At 42.0% G+C, this 21,977-nt stretch overlaps 1 protein-coding gene across 1 annotated transcript in view; it reads right to left on the bottom strand.

The window, feature by feature from the left end:
* Positions 1-20,684, bottom strand: part of unc5cb (unc-5 netrin receptor Cb) — a 124,944-nt gene extending 104,260 nt beyond the window's left edge. Inside the window, exon 1 of the mRNA XM_030064819.1 lies at positions 20,603-20,684. Within this exon, the coding sequence (XP_029920679.1) occupies positions 20,603-20,684 (82 nt within the window). The remainder of the gene's footprint in view (positions 1-20,602) is intronic.
* Positions 20,685-21,977: the final 1,293 nt, after the last annotated feature.

Below are 21,977 nucleotides of genomic sequence, written 5' to 3'. Positions count from 1 at the left end.
AGTAGTTCAGCTCACATCACCCTGCTAAACTGTCATTGCCCCCAAACACCAGCCCCCTCCAAACCGTCCCCACCTCCATCCTAGACAGCATGATTAATAGTGTATCTGTTCATGCAAGCACCGCTGATCCCGACTACACTAAACATTATCATAACTTTTCTGCTCTAATCACTGGGACCATAGAGAGCCCAGGGGAGGATTTGTGTCGAGTGCCTTCCAAGAAACCCACAATGAATACGCTTACCGGAGCCACTGTATTTCTTCTATGATTTCAAGTCACAATGAAATGAAAAGTGAATTATTCAACTTGGTAATTTCCCACGGTGGAATATTCACCTATAAAGGCCAAAGAAAGTGCTAAATAAAAAAAAAAAATGTATTTTTTGTACTGCCATCAAACAAAACTGCCTTTCTCTCCCTACACTGCAAAAAGTCAAAATCTTACCAAGATTATTTGTCTTATTTCAAGTAAAAATGTCTTATTTCTAGTCAAAATATCTCATTATACTTAAAATAAGACATGATCAGCTCAGAAATAACTTGTCTTTAGACAATTTTCACTTGTTTCAAGTGAAAATTTACTTGAAACAAGTTAAAATTAGCTTGAAACAAGAAACAAATTCTGCCAATGGAACAAGCAAATTTTTACTTGTTCACTTGTGTCACAAGTAAAAATTTGCTTGTTTCATTGGCAGAATTTGTTTCTTGTTTCAAGTAAATTTTCACTTGAAACAAGTGAAAATGGTCTAAAAACAAGTTATTTCTGAGGTGATCATGTCTTATTTTAAGTGTAATGAGATATTTTGACTAGAAATAAGACATTTTGACTTGAAATAAGACAAATAATCTTGGTAAGATTTTGACTTTTTGCAGTGTAACAGATCTCCCATTGGTTTGAAAGATGCCCCACCCCCAACACCCTGTTTCAACAGGAAATACATCAATTTAAGGAGGCAAGAGGCTAAAAAAATTTCTGACTTTAATGCGAAGGATTTTTTTATATATAAAAAAGGACACCCAGATTAATGATACATTCCCGGGGAACAGATTCGGATCAAATTACCATCACATCATACTGTATCTCCTGCCACCGGAATCATCCAAAAGCTATTAGAAACCAAAAGCGGTCCTCTGTTGTTTCATCTACTGGCAAAGGAGCTGTGGTTCAGCACTGAGGCTGCCACAGTGTCACATCCTCCTAATGTCCTTTTAATATAGTCATGTCATATTCCTGCTGTTCTTCTAAACATCCTTGCCTATCATGTGCTGTGTGTGTGTGTCAACACCATCATATTAAAGGCAATATACCATGAGAGTCGCCTACAAGCTTCATATTCGCCCTCTATCCCCACAGGATCCATTACTGTTTATAGGACTGTACATTAGCCTCTCTCTGCTGCCATTATCTCCTACACACTGGAGAGGACACACTCAGCACATTGTACTCCACAAACTGGGCTTTTCACACGACGCAGACACGCAAACAAAAACATACGCACAAAACACACACAGCGGCACGGCGGTATGAACGCAGGCGAACAGGCATGCGTGATACACACAAACGTAGATCCGCACCACATATGGCACAGGGTCCGTTCTCCATTCAGAGCACGGTGGAGGTGTGAAGTGTGTCGGGCTCCAATGTGTTGTGCTGTAAAAATGCAATTTAGATGTGTGGCCGTTGCAGACAGCCTGTAGAGATTTGTGTTTCATTGGAGGCTTCGGGATCGGGTCTCTGCTGAGGTTCAGGGGTTGGGGGTTTCCATGACTGTAATCACTGATGAGAGAGAGAGAGCGCCAGCAACCTCTCCTTTTCCCATAGAGTGTCACTTAGGCAAATGATTATTGAGTGAATGAGTGAGTGAGTGAGTGAGTGAGTGAGCAAGTGAGCGAAGGAGGCACCACAGAGCAGAGGAAGGGAGGGAAGAGAGGAAGTGGAGGGAGAGGATAATAGGGGATAAGGAAGTATGAATGGAGGGAGAATGGGACAAAACATGAGCTGGAGAGAGAGGAGGAGGCGGAGGCAGAGGGGGGGAGGAACCGCAGAGAAAGGATTCTCTGGAAAGATACAGCACCAAATAAATCCACAGAAATCCTGGCTGCTTCGCCTCATGGTATTACATTTGTAAGGAGAGGCATCACTTTAAAAGCAAATCAGCATATAATTAGAGCGTACTCGGGGAGTGAGACGTCGCACAAAGGGAACGTAACATGTGTTTAACTCTTTTTAAGAATGGACACCGGCATAATGAACTGAGTGGAGCATGAGCTCAGCAAAGAACAAGCATTTAATATTAGCCAAAAAAAATGCAACTATCCCCACACAATGCTCCCAGGAAGAAACGTCTGTCAGACCCTGTTCACCTGTATATTATTATACCAGCTATATTTTCGAATACACTACGGTTTAATATGTTTCTTTGCTGTGGCTGTGACGGTGGCGTTTGTGTCCTCTGCTGCCAAGCTGTGTGGCGTTTTAACATGACCTCGAGACCCCGTGTGCTCGGGTGCCATCCAGGATCGGATGCTAAACCACACCGTGCCAAAGGCCACGCGCCGCCCCGAGAGCAAACTGCTGCGACGCCTCTCTGCCGGACAGGAGCTCTTCTCTGAGCTGCACTCCACAAGCTGATTCCCTGGTGAATAGCATGAGCGCCTCTCCGCAATCTGGTGTGACAAAACTTGTCGAAAACATGGCACGTTTCTTTTAGCAGGGGAGATTTATTCATAGTATGTTTACCAAAAAAAAAAAAAAAAAAAAAGAATTAAAAAACAATTCAGCTTTAAGGCTAAAGAGAGGTCACCCAGAAAGAAAAGGTTCTGACAGAATAATGCTTTTCTTTTAAGCTAATTTGAGGAGGCACAGGATGAAGTAAATGTGTGTTTATTTGAGTTGTTAACCTACAAAGGCCAGATTTACACTGTATGCTTTAACCCTATAAAGCCTGAACTATGAAAGAATTGGCAGAAAATTCCAATTTTTTGAAACTGAACCCTTTATTTAGTCCTATAACAAAATATATATATAAAAGAAAAATCAAAAAATATGTTATTACACGACCTTTCTGGTGTATGATATATGATATGTACTTGAAGTGCCAATGGTATGGTCCAGGGTGAACAGGGGAAGTGTTCAAAGGTATACAACAGTATTTTGGTCAAGTATTGATTAAACTGAAAATGGAAAAACGGAATTGAAAATGTGTATCATATATGATACAAATGGCTTTATAGGGTTAACAGCTTTCTAGATTCTTCTAAGTTAAGAATTAGTTTGGGGCCTGAAGTGATTTCTTTTATACTTCAAGGTAGCATATCTGCAAAAACTTTTCTTTTTTTCTTTTTTTTTTTTTTTTTTTTTAATGAGCAGTAGCCCTTTTGGAATGATATAAAGCTTTAAACATAAACATAAAGTTTAAACATAAGCAGCCATTACAAAATGCACTGAGGTCGTGGCCTTCATTAAAGCCTCCAGGCATCACCATGCAGGGTTAAACAGGAGGTCAGGGAGCACTTTGCCTCCCTTCATCCCTCAGCAACAGCTCCATCCTCGTTTCAATCCCAGACTCCACTGCACACCTCTCTTTCCTCCATCCCTTCCTCTCCTCTCAGCTCCTCCCAGGCTGGGCAGACCATGGGCACGATGTTTCCTAACACACCCATGCTCCCATCCTCCATCATCCTCAATGTTTCCTCTGCTGAAATGGGCCCAGTGAGCTTGTCGCTTTCCGCTGAAAACTTTGCAGATCTCACACTGCGAAGAAGACGCGCTCAAGGTGCACCATCCAGAGCAAATCAAAAACAACAACAACTTGATTTTCTTTCTCAGCTCCGGCAGATGATGCACTTCAGAAGTTGTAATTGCGCCACTGATTGGGCACATCCTCCCGCATATCTCCGCCACTTCACAAAGCTCATCAGCCACATCTGTTTCCAGCAGCACCAAACAAGAGGCACATTAACAAACAAATAGATGACAATTAGTCTCCTTTGAAGTCTTCTGTTCCATTAGGGAATGAGCTGGGATTGGATGATCACAGGGCTCCTGGGGAGCACAAATGCCATTCTACAGTAGGGGGCTTCCTGGAAATATGCTTTCCATACTTAGCATCAAGGTTACGATGCATTTTAAACCTTCAGATTCTGTGAGACTGAGGCGCCCAAAGGGTGTGAGTAAAATTAGAATGCTGGTGCTTTGTTTAGCTGTTAAAGCGACACTAAACAGCTGTTTAAATCTATCATTTAGATTTTTGGTGCGTGAATATTATTTCAGTTTGTCAAACAGACATGAAGAATGTGAAGAGCTGCAAAGCTGTCAGTCACACTGCAATAAGAGACAACTCCGGACACGGCTGGGGGTCAGAGGTTAAAGCCATTATGAGCTGGGTGGCTCCGCTTGCTGACCTTTACCCTTCACTTCACCACGCTCTCTCTGTCTTCTCTTCTCAGCACTTTAAGTTGAAACTGCTGTGGAGTGGCAAGTGGCACAGCATTTCAGGTCATATTCTAAAATGCAAAAACACAAACTCTGAGCCACAGAAAAATCCTCACTCACAAAGTTGATCTTAAATGTGTTTACTGTCGTTGTAATTACTTGAATCCTTTGCTTTATGCTTCACTTGGTTTACCAGTGTGCCCCCATCTCCCAGCCGTCTTTTTCCTCAAAGCCATTCTGAAATCCCCTCCTCTCACCTCCTCTCTCATCGCTCCATCTCCCCAATACTTCACAGTTTCCATCCTCCTCTTTTATTTTTGATGAGAAAGGGGAACTAGAGGTCTAACCCCAGTGCACGCACACACCCCAGCCTTATGTTTTAATATTTTATGGAGATGTGCAGTAACACCAACAACACACACACACACACACACACGCGCACACACACACTATGCTCGAATGCACACCACAGGACTGCGAGGTGGTGGTGAGAGCAGGTGTCTTTGGCGAATGCTAATTGAACTGGTGCATGGGTCAGTGAGCCTTCCTGTTTTCCCTGTGCAGCAGTGTACAGATACATTCTGGCAGAGCAGAAACCTTTATTGCTGGAGGGCACCTCTGTTTCTCACTGTAGGACAAGCGGGCTACTGGCAGGTCTTACTGTAAACTGGAGAGGAACCTCTGAGTCCTGGGATGACTGGGATTATCGTGAGTGGAAAATTAGGATTTGCTTTCAGCTAAGCAGTGGGCCTCAGATGCAGATTTGCTATGCAACAGAACTCCGTCTGAGCTGCCTCGGAAGAACTCCACTTCCACCTTCAAATACCACCAAATCCATGTAAGTCTGTTATAGGGATGCATCAATACCAGTATTGGTAATTTCCAAACTGGATATCAGACTGACTTAACTGATCAGTGTACTGGTACGTGATAGACACACACACAATTCCACCTGTACCATTTCTATAACATTTCTGTCCTTCCTCTTAGGCAGTGATTTCCCAGATGCATTGTGCTGAATGTGGTACAGTGCCACAGTGGGATGTGCTGGTATTGCAGTCAAAATAGAAAATTCTATAGTAGTGGTCATTACTATAAGCCAAATCTGCTTACTAGTTGTGTTCTGTTTGTATGTGAAGCCACTTAACCTACAGTTCAAATAAATTGCTTTGGAATATATTTTTATTTAATGTATTTTTGTATATTTGTGTGGTTTATTACAGCCTCATGTAACCTTACACATAATACCAGCAGCCACAACAACAACAACAACAATAATAAAGGAAAATGAGCTATGGTATTGAATTGGTACTCAGTAGATACCAAAAAATCAGGTATCAGGATCGGAACAGAACTGAAGAAAAAAAAGAAAGAAAAATAAAAGGATCAGTGCATCCCTAGTCTGTTTATGTCCCACTCTCACAGGCTGGATAAGGACATTAAAAACAACTCTCACATTGTTCTGTTCTAATATTGTAATGTTTGATTTTTTTTGCTCAGTTATTACTATATCCACCACCCAGAGCTAACAGCTCCATCTTCATGACTAGGCCCATTATAGATGAAATTGTGCCTGACATGGACATTCTAGTATAAATGAGGAAGTGTGACTGATGAGAGAGTGACACATGCTACGTACAGGCTCTTTGGCGAGGCAGCAGGTTCATATAAGCCCATCCCCACAGTCCATTACATTAGCCAGCCATTGTGTCATTGGTCTAGTTCTCCAGTGATGCAAGTTCATCTCCAAGCCAATGCCTTTTAGTGTATGCATGTATGCAATTCATACTGGAGTTATGCGGTTTTTTTTTGTTTGTTTGTTTTTTTTCCCCCCTTTCCATTCTAAGTAACATCAGGAATTGCCCCAGATGTTCCTACAACATAGATTTGGGAATTTACTTTTAGATATTCTGAGATTTTTCTTACCTTTATGCAGAGAAGCCGATGAAAGGTACCGTAGCCAAACGTAAGGAGGAGTGGGGGGAGATAGGTGGAGAGACAGAAAGAGAGAAAGAGAGAAATTAGCATAAGTTTAAATTCTGACATTGCATACAAACAAACTGCAGCACAACACAAAATGACACCATCGTGGTACATCCTCTGCTCCTCGTAGTTCATGGTGGCACAATGAAGGGTAAATTCCAATGATCCCACTGACATATCGGAAACACTGGGTGAGTGTTTAAAGTGCCTAAAGTCAACTGGATTCTTAATATCTCAATACATTGTACCAGTACCATCATAGTATACCTCATCATTTTCACTGATGATTGATAGAACCTAAAAAAAAAAATAAAACATGCCTTCCGACAGTCATGCTCCAGCCCCCATCAACCTGTGCAGCCACATGTGGCCGTTTCAGAGATGGAGGAACTCCGGAGGAACATATGTTTCCGGGAGCACATGTAGAACATGGCAAAGTTTACAGAGCTGGAGAACGGCTTAGTTAGAGTCAAGCAGACCTGGCTCTATTTGTTTTCATTTGTCTGATTTATCCCCTTTCATTTGGCAGCCGGCTAACATGTCCCAGACCATCAGACCTCCTTCGCCTGAGGTGAAAGGATACGGCTGGCCTCGGGAATGGAGAGAAGGCTCCGAGAAGAGAGGAAGGGAAGATGTCCTGTTGGCTTTATTGCTGGCCACAGATCAGGCCACCTGTCATGTATAGATGTATTTTGAGGGTGGATGTACACCAATGGGGGTGGGTCAGCTGCAATATTGCATGTGACCCAGCATACTCTCTTTTGGGTAAACACACTTCCTTTGGTGCATGGCCTCGGGGGGAAAGAAGATATCCCATCTGTTAGTAGGGGGTGGGATCTATCCTAAAGACTAGAGATGGTATATTGGATATTTGGACAAGCATCCCAGACTATATAAAGCTCCATATGCCTCAGGGGAGATCTGCTTATGGTTTTAAGGCTTTAGTCTGTCTCTCTATTACAAACAGTGAAAGACCATAGAGTGAGCATCTGCGAGATGTTCTGAAGAGAAAGAAGAAATCAATCAAATGCAAACATCTGCTTGAGACAATAAGTACTCCACTTTAGCACAATCTACAAACCATAAACTCCATTATGGAAGGGGAAATGATCCGAGACGTATGATCTACGATCCTGCCATCCTTCAGTCGCAACCAACGTTCTTCGACACTTTTTTTTTTCCTCTTTTTGCTCTATTCTTGTCCTCGCTCATACAGTGTGAATGGGAGTCATAAGGTTACAGCTGATGTACACTCAGGTTTGTGTTCATACTATTCATGACTGCTGAGGCTGATACGTTTCTGTACTGTGATGTAAAGATACACAGGTTGCCTTTAGCTGTGAATTTCCTTCGGGATGATAAAGTATCGATCTATCTATCTCTATCTTTAGCTATGGCTCATTATGGCCTCCTTTCATGGAAAGCATGTACTTCCAGTGATGTCCATGATATATACAACAAATTTTCAGGCTTTTTTGTGATTAAACATAATATTTAGAACAGATTTTTTGTTAAACTTGCTGGTAATTTTGTGTTAATTTTCTTGTGGACACATGTTACATCAGTCAGTGAACTGTGAATGTTCTCAGATTTCAAAGGGTTAAAGTGGCAGATTCCAGAGTGCAACAGCAGAACAAAGGATTGGAGGATTGGAAGAGAAAAACATCATCCATATTGTTCTTTTTTAAACAAATGATTACTGTTTCTTTGTCTTCCTTTTTAGCAGCTAAGTCTGTCTTCAGTCAAAGCCTGTCTGTGAGCAGCTGATCAAACCCAGGTAGCAGATTTACAGTCTGGCCGGCCTGCAGGCAGTTGACGGCGTCTCGGAACATCAATAAAGGGTTAACCAGCATCGTTAAGATTTAAAGGGCCAGTAAGTGGCTCCATTAGCCCGGCTGACTAGAGCAGCCGTAGGGTAGATGGAGGCACAGGGAGGAAGAGAAGTTGAAGGAGTGAGAGACAGGAGATGAGGTGCCCCTGAGACATCAGGCCAGGGCGGAGGAGAGAAGGGGGCTGGAGGGCAAAGTTAAAGACTGCTGTTCAGGCGTCAAATCAAAGCCACTGCTTTACCACACAGCCCCGAGATAAAGGCTGTGCAGTCGCCAGGCAAGGCACAGGAAGCACTACAGGAAATGAGACAGAGACTTAGAGAGGCTTTCCTACTACTGGGTCTGTACCTTCAGCCAGCACATCTGAGTCTGATCAGGAATTAATCCAAAGAGCACAACTGCTGGCAAATCTGCTCTCTTAGTTTACGAGGCCATCCAGTCATTAATTAGCAGTACATCCTGCTCTGCTCCTTCTCTAAACTTTGACTGGACGCTGGTATTGATGTTGGCGCGGTAGGGGGCTACAGAGTGATTTTCCAGTCTGATTAGGATACAGTTATTTATAAACTTGACAGCTGCTACTCACTTAACCTTCTGTACGAGATGATGTGATTGGTCGCCTTTGTATTAGCCCATTCAGAACCCAATTATGTTCCAATTCTGTCCATTCCAATGTTCAGAGAATGTGAACACAAGAAACCATCTAATAGTAAAAATGAATAGCCTAAAGGAAACCAAAAAGCATGAGTTTACATGAATGGTTAACTCATATCATTTAATACAGTGATGTTTTAAAACACTTTGCATATATATTTTTGTTACCCAGTGACAATGAAGGGTTAAAATATGAATGTATTAATGTAATGTACAGCACCTATCCACTAGTGTGGCGAGTCCCGTTCATCTTTCCTCTAAGTGAGCTACTGCTTTCTGTACAAGTGTTCTCTGGCTTTGTGTGGCCTTCAGTCGGCTCAGATGCTGCCTAACTCATTCCACTTTAGACCAAGTATGTATGTTTTACACACGGACTTCTTTTTTCCTTTACCCACGACTACCCACTGAAAAAGATCATCAATAAAAAGTGGGTGACACGGTCTACATCAGCATCTCACCCCCTGGTCAACTGCTGAATCTCAATCTCCCAACCTGAATGAAACTAAGCATTTTGCTCCACCCCAGCACTCTCTCATCAAGTGAGAGTCCAATCCAGAAACAACAATTTATTGTTTTTTATCATATTGCATACATTAAAGTTACACCGAGGTTAGGATTGCCTATAGAGCTTGTCCTGTATCATCACATCTACACAGGTTACCATTTACACCTGTGCTCAGAGCCAAAGCTATCACTGCAAAAACTCAAAATCTTACCAAGATTATTTGTCTTATTTCAAGTCAAAAATGTCTTATTACTAGTCAAAATATCTCATTACACTTAAAATAAGACATGATCACCTCAGAAGTAACTTGTTTTTAGACAATTGTCTCTTGTTTCAAGTGAAAATTTGCTTGTGTCATTGGCAAAATTAGTTTCTTGATTCTAGCTAATTTTCACTTATTTCAAGTGAATTTTCACTTTCTCCACTGGCAAATTTTGCCAATGAAACAAGCAAATTTTCACTTGTTTCAAGTGAATTTTTACTTGAAACAAGTGAAAATTGTCTAAAAACAATTTACTTCTGAGGTGATCATGTCTTATTTTAAGTGTAATGAGATATTTTGACTAGAAATAAGACATTTTTGACTTGAAATAAGACAAATAATCTTGGTAAGATTTTGTGTTTTTGCAGTGTAATAATTACCCTGGGGTGTTGCAGGGTCCACAGTGCAGGCATCAAATGCAGAGCTAACCCGTTTATGCTGAATTCAAGTAACAGATGATTGAGGGATTTCTGGTCAGTGTAAAAGGGGAATCAGAGACATATACATTGACCAGACAGACATTCATGGAGTCACACAACACTGCACTGCACGAACTCCCCGGACACTTGATCACTCTCTCATGCGGCACATGTGATCTGACCAAAATGTACTATGATGTGACACTTCCATATGCAATGCAACTAAATCATCATCAGGTTGGAAAACACAACTCCCATACAAAACCACAAACACAAACACGGAAAATGAATCCTCAGGGACTGACCGTCCTGAGAGCTAAGACCTCAGCTGACCCCATAGCGTGTGTCTGTTAGTGTGCCTGGCTTTGAAGTGATCAGCGATGACAGCTGTGCACTCCTGTGTGACTTTCTAAACACACAGAAAAGATCAAGATCAAGATCAAGATACTTTATTAATCCATAAAGGAAATTGATGTGTCACAGCAGCAGCGTTCACACAAACACACACACACACACATTAAAAAAAAAAAAAAAAAAGCAACCCATAAAATATACAAAATATACAATATAATATACAAAATATAAAATATACATTAAATAAAATGGTTTTAAATAACAAAAACACAACATTTTATATAATTTATATACACAGACATAGTAAACGGGTCTAATCTCTAGCAGGAGGCAACAACGCTGAAACTGAGTATGTCTTCATCTAACAGGCAGAGTTACACACAGATATTCATGAAAATGAGTGATCATGTATGCACAAATTTACATGGCGTTTTGTGTGTGCTTGTGTGTGCGGGCTCCTCGTGACCATCAGCGTAAATCTGCGGATGATAGCAGTGATGATAGTCTCCTTTTAATTTTCCAACCTTTTAATTCACTAATCTACAGCTTTCATTTCAATTTGAGCTTTCGTGAAACACATAACACACAGTCCCTGCTCAGCAGTTTTGCCTGGTAATAAGTGGAGGTCTCAACCCGGTGCTTTAATAAATGTGTTAATTCGGAGCTGAGCTCACCAGGCAGAAACAATGCCAGCATGGGAGATAAATTCCCCAACGTTCATTTCCTCTGTCTGTCTCATAGCTGATGCTGAGCTGGAGACGGCCCACGGGGGGGAAATGAAGATCATACATCACACCGAGGCTTCCCTGCAACTTCAACATGGCATTGTCTCCAGCCTGAGTCTGTGCAGCTGTTTGTGTGTATGTGTGTGTGTGTATGTGTGTGCCTGCATGTGTATAATGGGTTGTGCTCACAGTGAAAATACCATGACTACTGAAAAATATAACTTGCTGACTGAAATGCAAAATCTGTTTTTGTTAGATAAATAATAACGGAGTTTAGATGTAGTGTGTCTTTATTTTGGTGTCTCTACAACTTCTCACCTTATTTTCTGATGTTACATTGCATGTATGTGTGTGCGCGCCGCATGCATGAGAAAGTGTCTACGTGCTTGTCCCTGCAAATGGGAGCATTTTTATTACTGACCAAAGCCCTGTGGAAATGCTGCTTCTGCTCAACCTGAACATTTCTATTATTAACTCTCAGTTAATAATATCAATCCTCAAGGCGAGTGTTCCGCTGGTCTGTGAAGGAAAACATCTTTACAGGATAATAGCCCTTTCCTCTAATTACAATGTCAGCAATCACAAACACACACACACACACACACACACAGCTAAGAGGAGAGGGAGACAGGAAGAGGTGACACCCATCAAATACACATCCCTGTGAAGGTCTGTGTTTGTTATGGCTGAGGAGAGTGTGTCGGAGTAGAAGCGGAGCTCATTAGTGCAGGCTACGACAATGTGGATGACACTTTATAATGAGGTGGTTGACTGCACGGTGTCAGTGTAAAGGAACAAACATCAGATACTACAGAGCAGATCACGACTGCAAAACCAATGACTGCAGTAGAAACAGCTTGGTAGGTGACACTGACGTTACATCACTGTGTGCACAGTCTCAAGAAATAAAGAAATAAAGAAATAAAGGGTTGTTTATTCAGCGAGGAATGGCGACAGAATGGCTGATTCACAGGATGAATGAAGAGGCACCGGCGGAGTCGAGCTCTGTGACTGACTAAGGTGTTGCATTGTGGTCCAAGACTTAGGTAGGACCTCTGCTATGTGATTTGTCCCTTACATATCCCTATTTCCAGTGACCTGGACCTGAGCTCAGTATGAACTGGGTAACCCAGCATTTTAGTTGGTCAGTCTGAGCACTGCAACAGTCTAAGACAATTTCTAGCTTTGGCTCAAATCAGCATTGGTGTAAATGGGTCACCGCTAATTTGTGAACCACATAGGTGCAATGATAGAAGACTCCACTTTAGGTAGGCAATTCTAACCCTAATGGAACTTTTGGCATATGTAATATGATAAATTAGCATTATTTCACCCTCTTTTTGGGCTGGATTGGCTTTTGGGCTGGAGTGCAGTTGAGACGGCTGGGGCAGAGCACCAGAGAAAATGAAGACTGTGACACCAGTTAACCTGGAGATGAAGTGCTGAATGTGGCCTGGGACCTCTGCTTCTGTAATTAATGTCAGCTGCTTTTTGGATGGACTGCAACAGTGGGGCCAGCCCCATAAACGTTAATGTTCGTCACTGACTCAATGTCTTAGTGATGAAGTTACACCATAGGTTGGCTGAGTGTTCGCGTTTCCCCATTGGCTGTCGCTCTTTCTAAATGAATCAGCGCTGACAGTTTTCTATTAAGTACTAATATGGCACGTTTACAGAGGTTACACACTAAGAACAGAATATTTTGCTGCTTTTGGATACTGAAGACTAAAGACTTCTAAATTCACTGATCAAACCATTTTGTCTATCCATTGACGCTCATTCCAAATTTATTGCATGCTAACAATGGAATATGTGACACACTGGCCACAGTCATGCACACTGACGTAAAGAAAAATAAAGGTGCCAACTGGAACCAAAAATTTGACGTCATAATAAAACAATTTATGGTTCCACAAAGAATCACACCATGGTTCTATAGAGAAGAATTTTTTAGTAGTTTATGGTTCTTCATGGAGCCACTGGAGAACTATTTTAGGTGTATTATTTTCTGTATGTAGTTGTGTTTAGTAGGTAGTCCCAGGTAAATAAATAAATAAATAAACTGTGCAAAAGCCTCTTGCTTTGTGGAAAAGAGATGTCATCCTCCATCTATTCTGTTTCTTCCTTTCTAAAATCTGTTTGTGATTTCTGATTGCGCTCGGTATACAGAGGTTAAAGGTTAAGTTGCTCATGTCTGGGATTCCTCAGAAAGCTCCTCATTCCTGACAGGCCTGCACTATATCCACAGTCCCATAATCTTCTCTCCCTAGCCCCAACACACACATGCACTCACAACAAAAGCGTTCCAGCCCATCGATGGAAGTGCACACCACCCCCCTTGTGTCCCCACATCTCCTCCCAGTTCCCTGGTAATGGCTTTTTAAGGGGGGCTCTGGAAGCTTTGTTCCTTCTTCTCTCTCCCAGTTTGTTTAAACAAGTTAATTAGTGTGGTTGATCTGATGGGGCTGCAGTGCCTCTCAGGTCTGTCACGGACTCTGGCCTGCCAGTCAGGGGGACAAAGACACACTAATCCCAGTTCAGCCGGATGACTGACTGGAAGTAGCAAGCAGAGACGACACCTCAACTGAATTTGCTGTTGAATATAAATCAGATCGAGAAGGCTGATAAAAAGCAAGTAGAACTCATACAAATGATCACAAAACAATGATAAACCTAATAAAAGGTATGAAATCTGAATGGAAAGACCCCCTGAACTTTGGACAGAAATTTCCCTTTACAAACTTGTATTTGTCACAGGCCAAAAGCTGTTTCATTCCAAAACAGTACATATCCATTTTGGAGAAAAAAATAATTGCCTCCTCAAATTCATAAGTCAATATTTCAGAAATACAAATGATTGCATCTTCAAAAACATTTTTTTTTTTTTTTAAGTAAAGGTTTTAAGATGCCTCCTAGCTTTTACAGCTACCAATAATTGACTTTAAGACCAGCCATCATTTTGTAAGAGTAGAAGTCAGTGTTTTCAAATGGTGAATTTCTCATTTTGCAGTGAAACCCTACAGGGAAGCACAAAATTGCTTGATGGGATCTGAGAGTAAGTTCAAGTTGGCTTTTATGTTCTACCTCATGTCTTCCCCAGGCAGCCCAGATATTAGAATTGACACGGTCATTGTAAAACCCAGATTTTCAAACTCCACTTTTATGGATCGCGCCACTCATTAGCATGCATGACCTGCTTAGATCACCAATGGCGACTCTTTCTGCTTAGTGAAAGCACTAATTATTGATTACAGCGGAGGTAAAAATGGATATCTGGCTGCTCTTCAGCTAAAGCACCATGTTACTCATAGCTGTGTTCGCAGTAAGCCCTAAAATGTGCAGCAATATTCATAAAGTGTCTATATTTCATAGGCACCTAAGGTCAAACACATTTGTTCAAGGGCAGTTTGTGATGCATCATGCTGCACACAACACTATGAGGGACAATTCATAATTCATTTCTACATAAAGTTGTCACAATAATCAAGGTCCTCAAATAATAGCTGTTTACAGAGCCTTGGAGTGGACATGGAGCTTGAATGAACAGGCCTCTTCCTGTGTTATTGTGGTGAGAGGGGGATATGAATCACAGAGGAATCCTCAGGTAACTGAGAATGTAAAAACAGGTAGAGAGGGGAAGAAAGGAGGGACGTGGAGAGGTCGCCTCTCGAGAGTGATAGAGGCGAGTGAAATCTGGCCCATATGAGCAAGGACTGTCTGACATCCCCTTCCATGGAAAATAGATAGATAGATAGATAGATAGATAGATAGATAGATAGATAGATAGATAGATAGATAGATAGATAGATATACTTTATTGATCCCAACCAGGGAAATTCTGGTGTTCCAGCAACAACAGTAGAAACATATAAAAAAGTTAAATAAAATAGAATAAAGGCTAAATATATACAATAAAGACTATAATGTGTCTGAAAACATCATTATTTTGGCCCTAATCAGCCCCATAATGGGCTATCAGTTCACATCCAGACTTCATATGCACTGGCATATCAGCTTGAGCCTTTCTTAAGTAAACGCTTTTTATCTCTTATCTATAGGTAACCTGTATATGTGTATATGTGTGTACATGTATGTATATGTGTGTGCATGTATGTGTATGTATGTATATATATATATATATATATATATATATATGTATGTGTGTGTGTGTGTGTATGTGTGTATGTATGTATATGTATGTCTGTTTTATCTTTGATTTTATTTTCAATTTCATTTCTTATGTGGACCTTGTGTCTGAATAAAGATTCAATTATTATAAAGACAAAAAACTAAAATTATACATGAATGAATATGAAATGAAATATAAAGATGGAATTAAGTATATACATGATTGTAATAGATAAGGAGAGTTAGTATGAAACCACGAAACCAAGAACCAAGTGGTGAAACCCGACGCCCGGTACTGGGATTCAGGAACTAACCGACTTGATTCGGCCTCTTAAAGGAATCACCACTTCCCCTCCAGTCTGAAAAACAGTGTGAATGTATATTAACCTAGGATGTAATATATAGATAATAAATAATAAATAAACAGTTAAGGTGCTGGGTGATGGAAATGAGAGTGTAAAAGGAAATGCGTGATGTTGAGAAGCAGCTGATAGGGGATTGATTAGGGGAGGAAGAACAGATGTGAGAAGTTAGCGTGGCGAGGGGAAAAAAAAGAGAGACAAGAGGTAAAGAGGTGAGGAGGTAGGATGAAAAGGACGACTAAAATGGAAGGGAGGGGAACAACAGGGGGAGTTGAAAGTGGGTTCAGACTCAATCAGCAGGTAAGGGAGAGAGTGAAAGCGTGAGTAGGTATTGTGAGTAAGACACGATGATACCCGCACATCTCCAGGGTAAAGCCTCTGGTGGCTGATGAGTGGATGAAAGTGGAGTAGAAGAATAATCCAGGGACAGAGAGAGAGAGAGAGAGAGAGAGAGAGAGAGAGAGAGAGAGAGAGAGAGAGAGAGAGAGAGAGAGTGCCAACGTTCCCATCTATCCCTGGCACCCCTGCTGTCCCCGCCAGTCAGCCGGCATCCTGCTCCCGTCCTAATGAGTTATTTACATCTGCAGCACGAGATCAAAACCTAACCTCCAACAGCAAGACACGCCTGGCATCAGTACTCCCAGATACTTGAAGAATCTCAGAATGCGGAAGAGTTTGGAGAAATAATCTACGGAGGAGCACACACAGTATTATCTTTTTAAGCACCTCTTCTACTTCACTTCATCCATAATTCCTACAGCTTGGATGTCTGGGGACCGTGTATCGCACTCCTTTAATGACCAAGATTAATGTTAAGTAGCATTATGGTAATGAAGGGACCCGGCCCATTCCGCTTTATTAAATAAAGTTGCTCAAAAATGAATGCGATTATGGATTTTGCTTTTGTTAATGGAGTGTGGCAGGGAACAATGTTGACTTTTCGTCTCATTATTGTTTTGATATGATGATCAGGGTGTGTTTTGCTGTGCTGTTTTCAGCTCTGTAAACACACACACACACACGCACACACACACATGCGCGCGCATATACACAAAGATCATCTGAATCCTGTAACACAAAATCAAACATCACAGCAGGGACTCTTTCATGTTTATGTGTGTAAGTGCGTGTGCACGTGTGTGGGTGTGTATGTGTGTGTGTGTGTGTGTAGAAAGAGAGTGAGAGAGAGAGAGTTACTGTACGCTCCGCTGCATCCCCAGCACTCCCTTCAAATTTCACCAACAATAGAATCATACAACCCTTTGAAAAAGCTGGAGCGCTGTAGCGGTACCCCCTGAAGATCTGCAGCAGCCCTGAAATCAAAATCTCTGCTGTAAGAAATTTAAAAATATACAAACTTCTCTTAGATTTCAATAGCGAGCATAATATCCCGACCCCCCTCTGAGAGGAGCCCGGGGATCTCTGAAGACAGAAACATGAGAGCTGTCTGGATTAGGAAAGCCTTTAATTGAGACTCACCACCTGTGTGTGTGTGTGTGTGTGTGTGTGTGTGTGTTTCTGTGTAAGTACGCACACATGTGGCACTGAGGCCAAACTCATAAAACCTATTGCTCACGCTCGGAGGTCTCTCCTTTGGGATGATCTCTCACATATCCCTGGTCCTCTCTTCTCCTGCCCTCCATTTTCACCAGAACGCCGGCCCACCCCCCTTTTCTCCTCCTCCTGTCCCCTGAGTAGCAGACACCAGAGCACTTAACCTCAACAGGCCTCCCCACCACTCAGTCTGCCCCCGACACAGACGCAGCGTCACTTCGGCTCAGCTCATATTTAGCCCTGGATGTAAAAGATTCATGGCAGAGGGGGGGATCAGCGTTTGGATCTGCCAGTGGCTCTGCCATCTCCCCCAGTCAGGCAGCGCTCCTCTTGTGTTCTGTGGAACTGCAGAGGGTATGTACTTATAGATGGAGCGCCGAGAGGAAGGAGGCATCATGCCGAGTTTTCCACCCCTGGTGTCGCTGTCAGTTTACCTTCCCCTGCTGAGAGCCCTCCACCAATTATTGGGGCTGCAGCACATGCTGCTTTCCTTCCTGCAACAAACAATGACACCACATACTAGGCCTTCAGGGATCGACAGAAAAAATGTTTTTTGGGAACTGGTTTGATAGATAGATAGATAGATAGATATAGATAGATAGATAGATAGATAGATAGATAGATATACTTTATTGATCCAATAATACTATAAAGACTAAAACTAAAAATGTACAATAAGGGCTAACCTAAGAAAAAGAGATATGAGATGTGAAATATACATATGGTAATGAATATGAAATATACAGATGGAATTGAATTGTATAGATTGGCAACAATATATATACATATATATATACACACACACACACAGACACATATATACACACGCTCTATGTACATGGATACAAGGATACAAGGAAGTTTATTGGTCATTATACAACAGGTTGTATAATGAAATTAAAATGTGGTTCCCTCTTGACTGATTAATTGATTGTATAAAAAATAAAATTACATGTGCTTTCAAATTGCTTCAAAATTAATATGTGCTACCTGTCCTGCCACAGCTACTGTATCTTAATTGAAAACGTGGACACCTCTGTGGACTGAGGAGGCTGTTGTTTCTGCCAAGACATATAGCTCGGTGTTCTGTTTCAAAAGGAAGCCCAATTGAATAAGAAGATAAATCAATGGTATAAATAGGTTACATGGCATCATCCATTTCTTTAAGCAATGTAAATTCTCTTTACAATCTCTGACCCAAGACACCACAAGAGATGGAGCCAGAGAGGGAGGGAGAGAGGGAGGAATATCCTGATGAAAAGCACACACTGAGCTCCTCTCGGCACATCAAATATTAAGAGCCAATATTAGCCTTATCTTTGTCAGCCCGTCATCGTCACACACACACACGTACACACAACACTGCAGGTGCAGGGAGCATCATCACGGGCGTGTAAGTGTGTGGATGTTTGAATGTGTGTGTGCGTGTGTGTGTGTGAGCGTGCAGTGTGTGTTTTCATGTGAAAGTAATTGTGAGGCATGCATATGTAGCTGTGAGGGGGAGAAAAGGTCACTTGCAGGGCATTACACAAGAACATGTCCCCCATTTCTGCCTGTTATCTTTTGTTTTTGTTTGTTTTGTTTGACTGATTGTTTGTCACACCACTGAATGGCTGTTTCCTAACCTTAGCTATTACCTTTTCCTAAGCTAAACCATTACCTTTACCCTAAACTTACCCATCACAACAAACTCTTTCCTAACCTTCACCAAGAAGCAAAGGAAAGCTAAGCTAACGAAGGCTAACAAAAGTGGCCAAAGTTAATGTTTGAGTGATTATGACTGATACCATCCATTCAATGTTGTGATGACGGTCAACGCATATATCTATCTATCTATCTATCTATTTATCTATCTATATATATATATAGATAGATATAGATAGATAGATAGATAGATAGATAGATAGATAGATATAGATATGTGTGTGTGTGTGTGTGTGTGTGTACATATATATAGAGAGAGAGAGAGGGAGAGAGAGAGAGAGATAGAGAGAGAGAGAGATTACCGTATTTCACCAATTAATCGCCCGGCCGCAAATAGCCGCCTGGTTCTTATACACGCCTGGGGTCTGCACCCATTTTGCGTATTAAACGCCCACCCGAATAACCGCCGGGGCGATTATTTGCATTATATTGAGGTAACCCAAAATAAGGCTATTCACCTTATTTTTGCAGAAGTAAACAGTTAGCCGCACAATAACTGTGCGGCACTTCCGTTTTCTGTCAAAATAAGAGAGCTAGCTAACGTAAGAAAAAAAGGGTGCACCGCAATCTTAAATCGACCGACTGTAAATATGTTGGACAGTAACTGTCATCACAATAATGGCCTGGTGCAGGTCTGTGCAAAAAATAAATAAAGGCCTGCAGCGAATAGCCGCCTGGTTCTTTTAAACGCCTGCACTGCAAAAACTCAAAATCTTACCAAGATTATTTGTCTTATTTCAAGTCAAAAATGTCTTATTCCTAGTCAAAATATCTCATTACACTTAAAATAAGACATGATCACCTCAGAAGTAACTTGTTTTTAGACATTTGTCTCTTGTTTCAAGTGAAAATTTGCTTGAAACAAGTGAAAATTTGCTTGTTTCTTTGGCAAAATTTGTTTCTTGTTTCTAGCTAATTTTCACTTATTTCAAGTGAATTTTCACTTTTTCCACTGGCAAATTTTGCCAATGAAACAAGCAAATTTTCACTTGTTTCAAGTGAATTTTCACTTGAAACAAGAGACAGTTGTCTAAAAACAATTTACTTCTGAGCTGATCATGTCTTATTTTAAGTGTAATGAGATATTTTGACTAGTAATAAGACATTTTTGACTTGAAATAAGACAAATAATCTTGGTAAGATTTTGACTTTTTGCAGTGTGGGGTCCAAGTTGATATGGCATATTAAACGCCCGGGCGATTAATTGGGGAAATACGGTATATGTTTGCATTGTCTCAGATGACATAATGTAGGAGAGGTTGTTTGGGTGGTGGTGGTGGCAGGCCAGCCAGTCTAAGGAGCTGATCTCATCCGATACAGAGCATGACTACAACATGCCAGTGACCCCACCCATCCAAAATTCCTCAGTCCCTCCATGCTTTCCCCAAACTGCCCGGTGTCTGCTCCCATCACACTCCCTCAAAGTGTCAGAGGTTCAAATCTGTTACAATTCTCCAGTGCCACAAATGTGCCAGTTTTTTTTTTTTTTTTTCTTTTTTCTTACCCAGATGTCAATAAAACATCCAAGCAAAACACCCCCTAAAAGCCAGCCAAGAGCGGCAGTGACAGCAGAGAGCTCCCAGAGGTTCAGAGGGACTTAATGGTAAGTATTTTGGTACAGAATAAGTTCTTGCTCTTTCTGCGGTGACAGTTGAGGTTGCAGAATGTTACATAGTTGTGGCGCTCACTCTCCCCAAAGCCCTCTGTTATCTTGTCTGGCACTTCCTCACTGCTCTCCCCTCCCTCACCACCACTTCCATCAGCCCCCATGACGCCTCACCAAGCTTTTGCACAGAATAAAACAGAATACAAAATCTCTGGGAGCTCTGACTTACACAAGAGTGGTTGGATGGGGGTTGGAGAACACAGAAAACTCATCCAGTGGGCAGCGTGCGGCCGCTGTGTCCTGCTTCAAAAGCAAGCTCAGCCTCTTGGCGGGCCAGCATTTGGCATGCTGGGCAGGGTGGGGTAAAGGCTGAGGATAAAGGGTAGGGTGGGGTACGGCCCGACCTGACAGGAGGGCTGAGTTTCACACTGGTCCCTGAGGCACTGTGCTAGAGAGGTCATGTCATCATGACTATGACGAGAGTTCCACCATTACCACAAATGCATGCCCAACCCAATGTGCTGTGGACACAAAACACACACACACATTTTAGCAACTCTGTCTCTCCTCACACCATCCAACTGTTCCCCACCAATCACTGGACATACAGTCTCATTTATTATTCAGGCAACACAGGACTAAATCGATTTCCTGCCCTCACCTCAAACCTCTCACCTGTCTCGCCTTCCCTCTCAGATCAACATTCCACTCAGAGTCCACAGGGTCCGGCCACACGAGCAAGCATTCAGAGGAATTTGGCGAAGAATCCCACATTTGAAAAGGTTTAGGATTTCACATAAACACACCTTGATCCCTAAATCTCCTTTAAGCCTGTTTCAGTTTCAAACAGCAGGAAAAGAGTCTGCTCAAATACTTGCAGCTAAACAGATTAGGTACAGTATAGAGACTCCACTTCTTATACTTGGCTGAAAAGGGCCATTCGCATGTATATCTCTATATGCAATGGTGCTGCATGTGTGTTTGGACTGTATGTTTGAATCCCAAGGTCCCATGTGTATATCTCTTTATGTGTGCGTGTGTGTGTGTGTGTGTGTGTGTGTGTGTGTGTGTATACACTTAACCCAGTGCATGCACACAGCTGCCCTCCCTACAGGGATTCTCTCCTTCAGACACATTTTCACCTCATCTGCGTTTAAAGGCATTAATATTGCACCAGCCGTGGTGGCAGGGTTAAATGGATGACTGGGGGAGGGAGAGGGGGAGGGCAGAATGTCAAATGCAATCCCTCCACTGCTCCTTCCCTCTGTCCTACTCTCCTTTTGCTCTGATCCAGTCCGACATGAGGGGTCCGGGGGACGCTGTAGCGGGCTCTCCACAGAGAGACAGGATCCAGAGGCCACAGCACCGACATGTGTTCGCTGTTTGGAGGAATACATGATCCTTTTTCATCCTCCTTTCCATTAGCAGCTCCCGCTGATCTCGCTCTCCCTTCCCCT

The sequence above is a fragment of the Myripristis murdjan genome, chromosome 12 (genome assembly GCF_902150065.1).
Source record: "Myripristis murdjan chromosome 12, fMyrMur1.1, whole genome shotgun sequence".
In the NCBI taxonomy this organism is placed as follows: Eukaryota; Metazoa; Chordata; class Actinopteri; order Holocentriformes; family Holocentridae; genus Myripristis; species Myripristis murdjan.
Note: the sequence above shows the minus strand (reverse complement) of the source record. Positions and strands in the feature narration are given on the sequence as shown.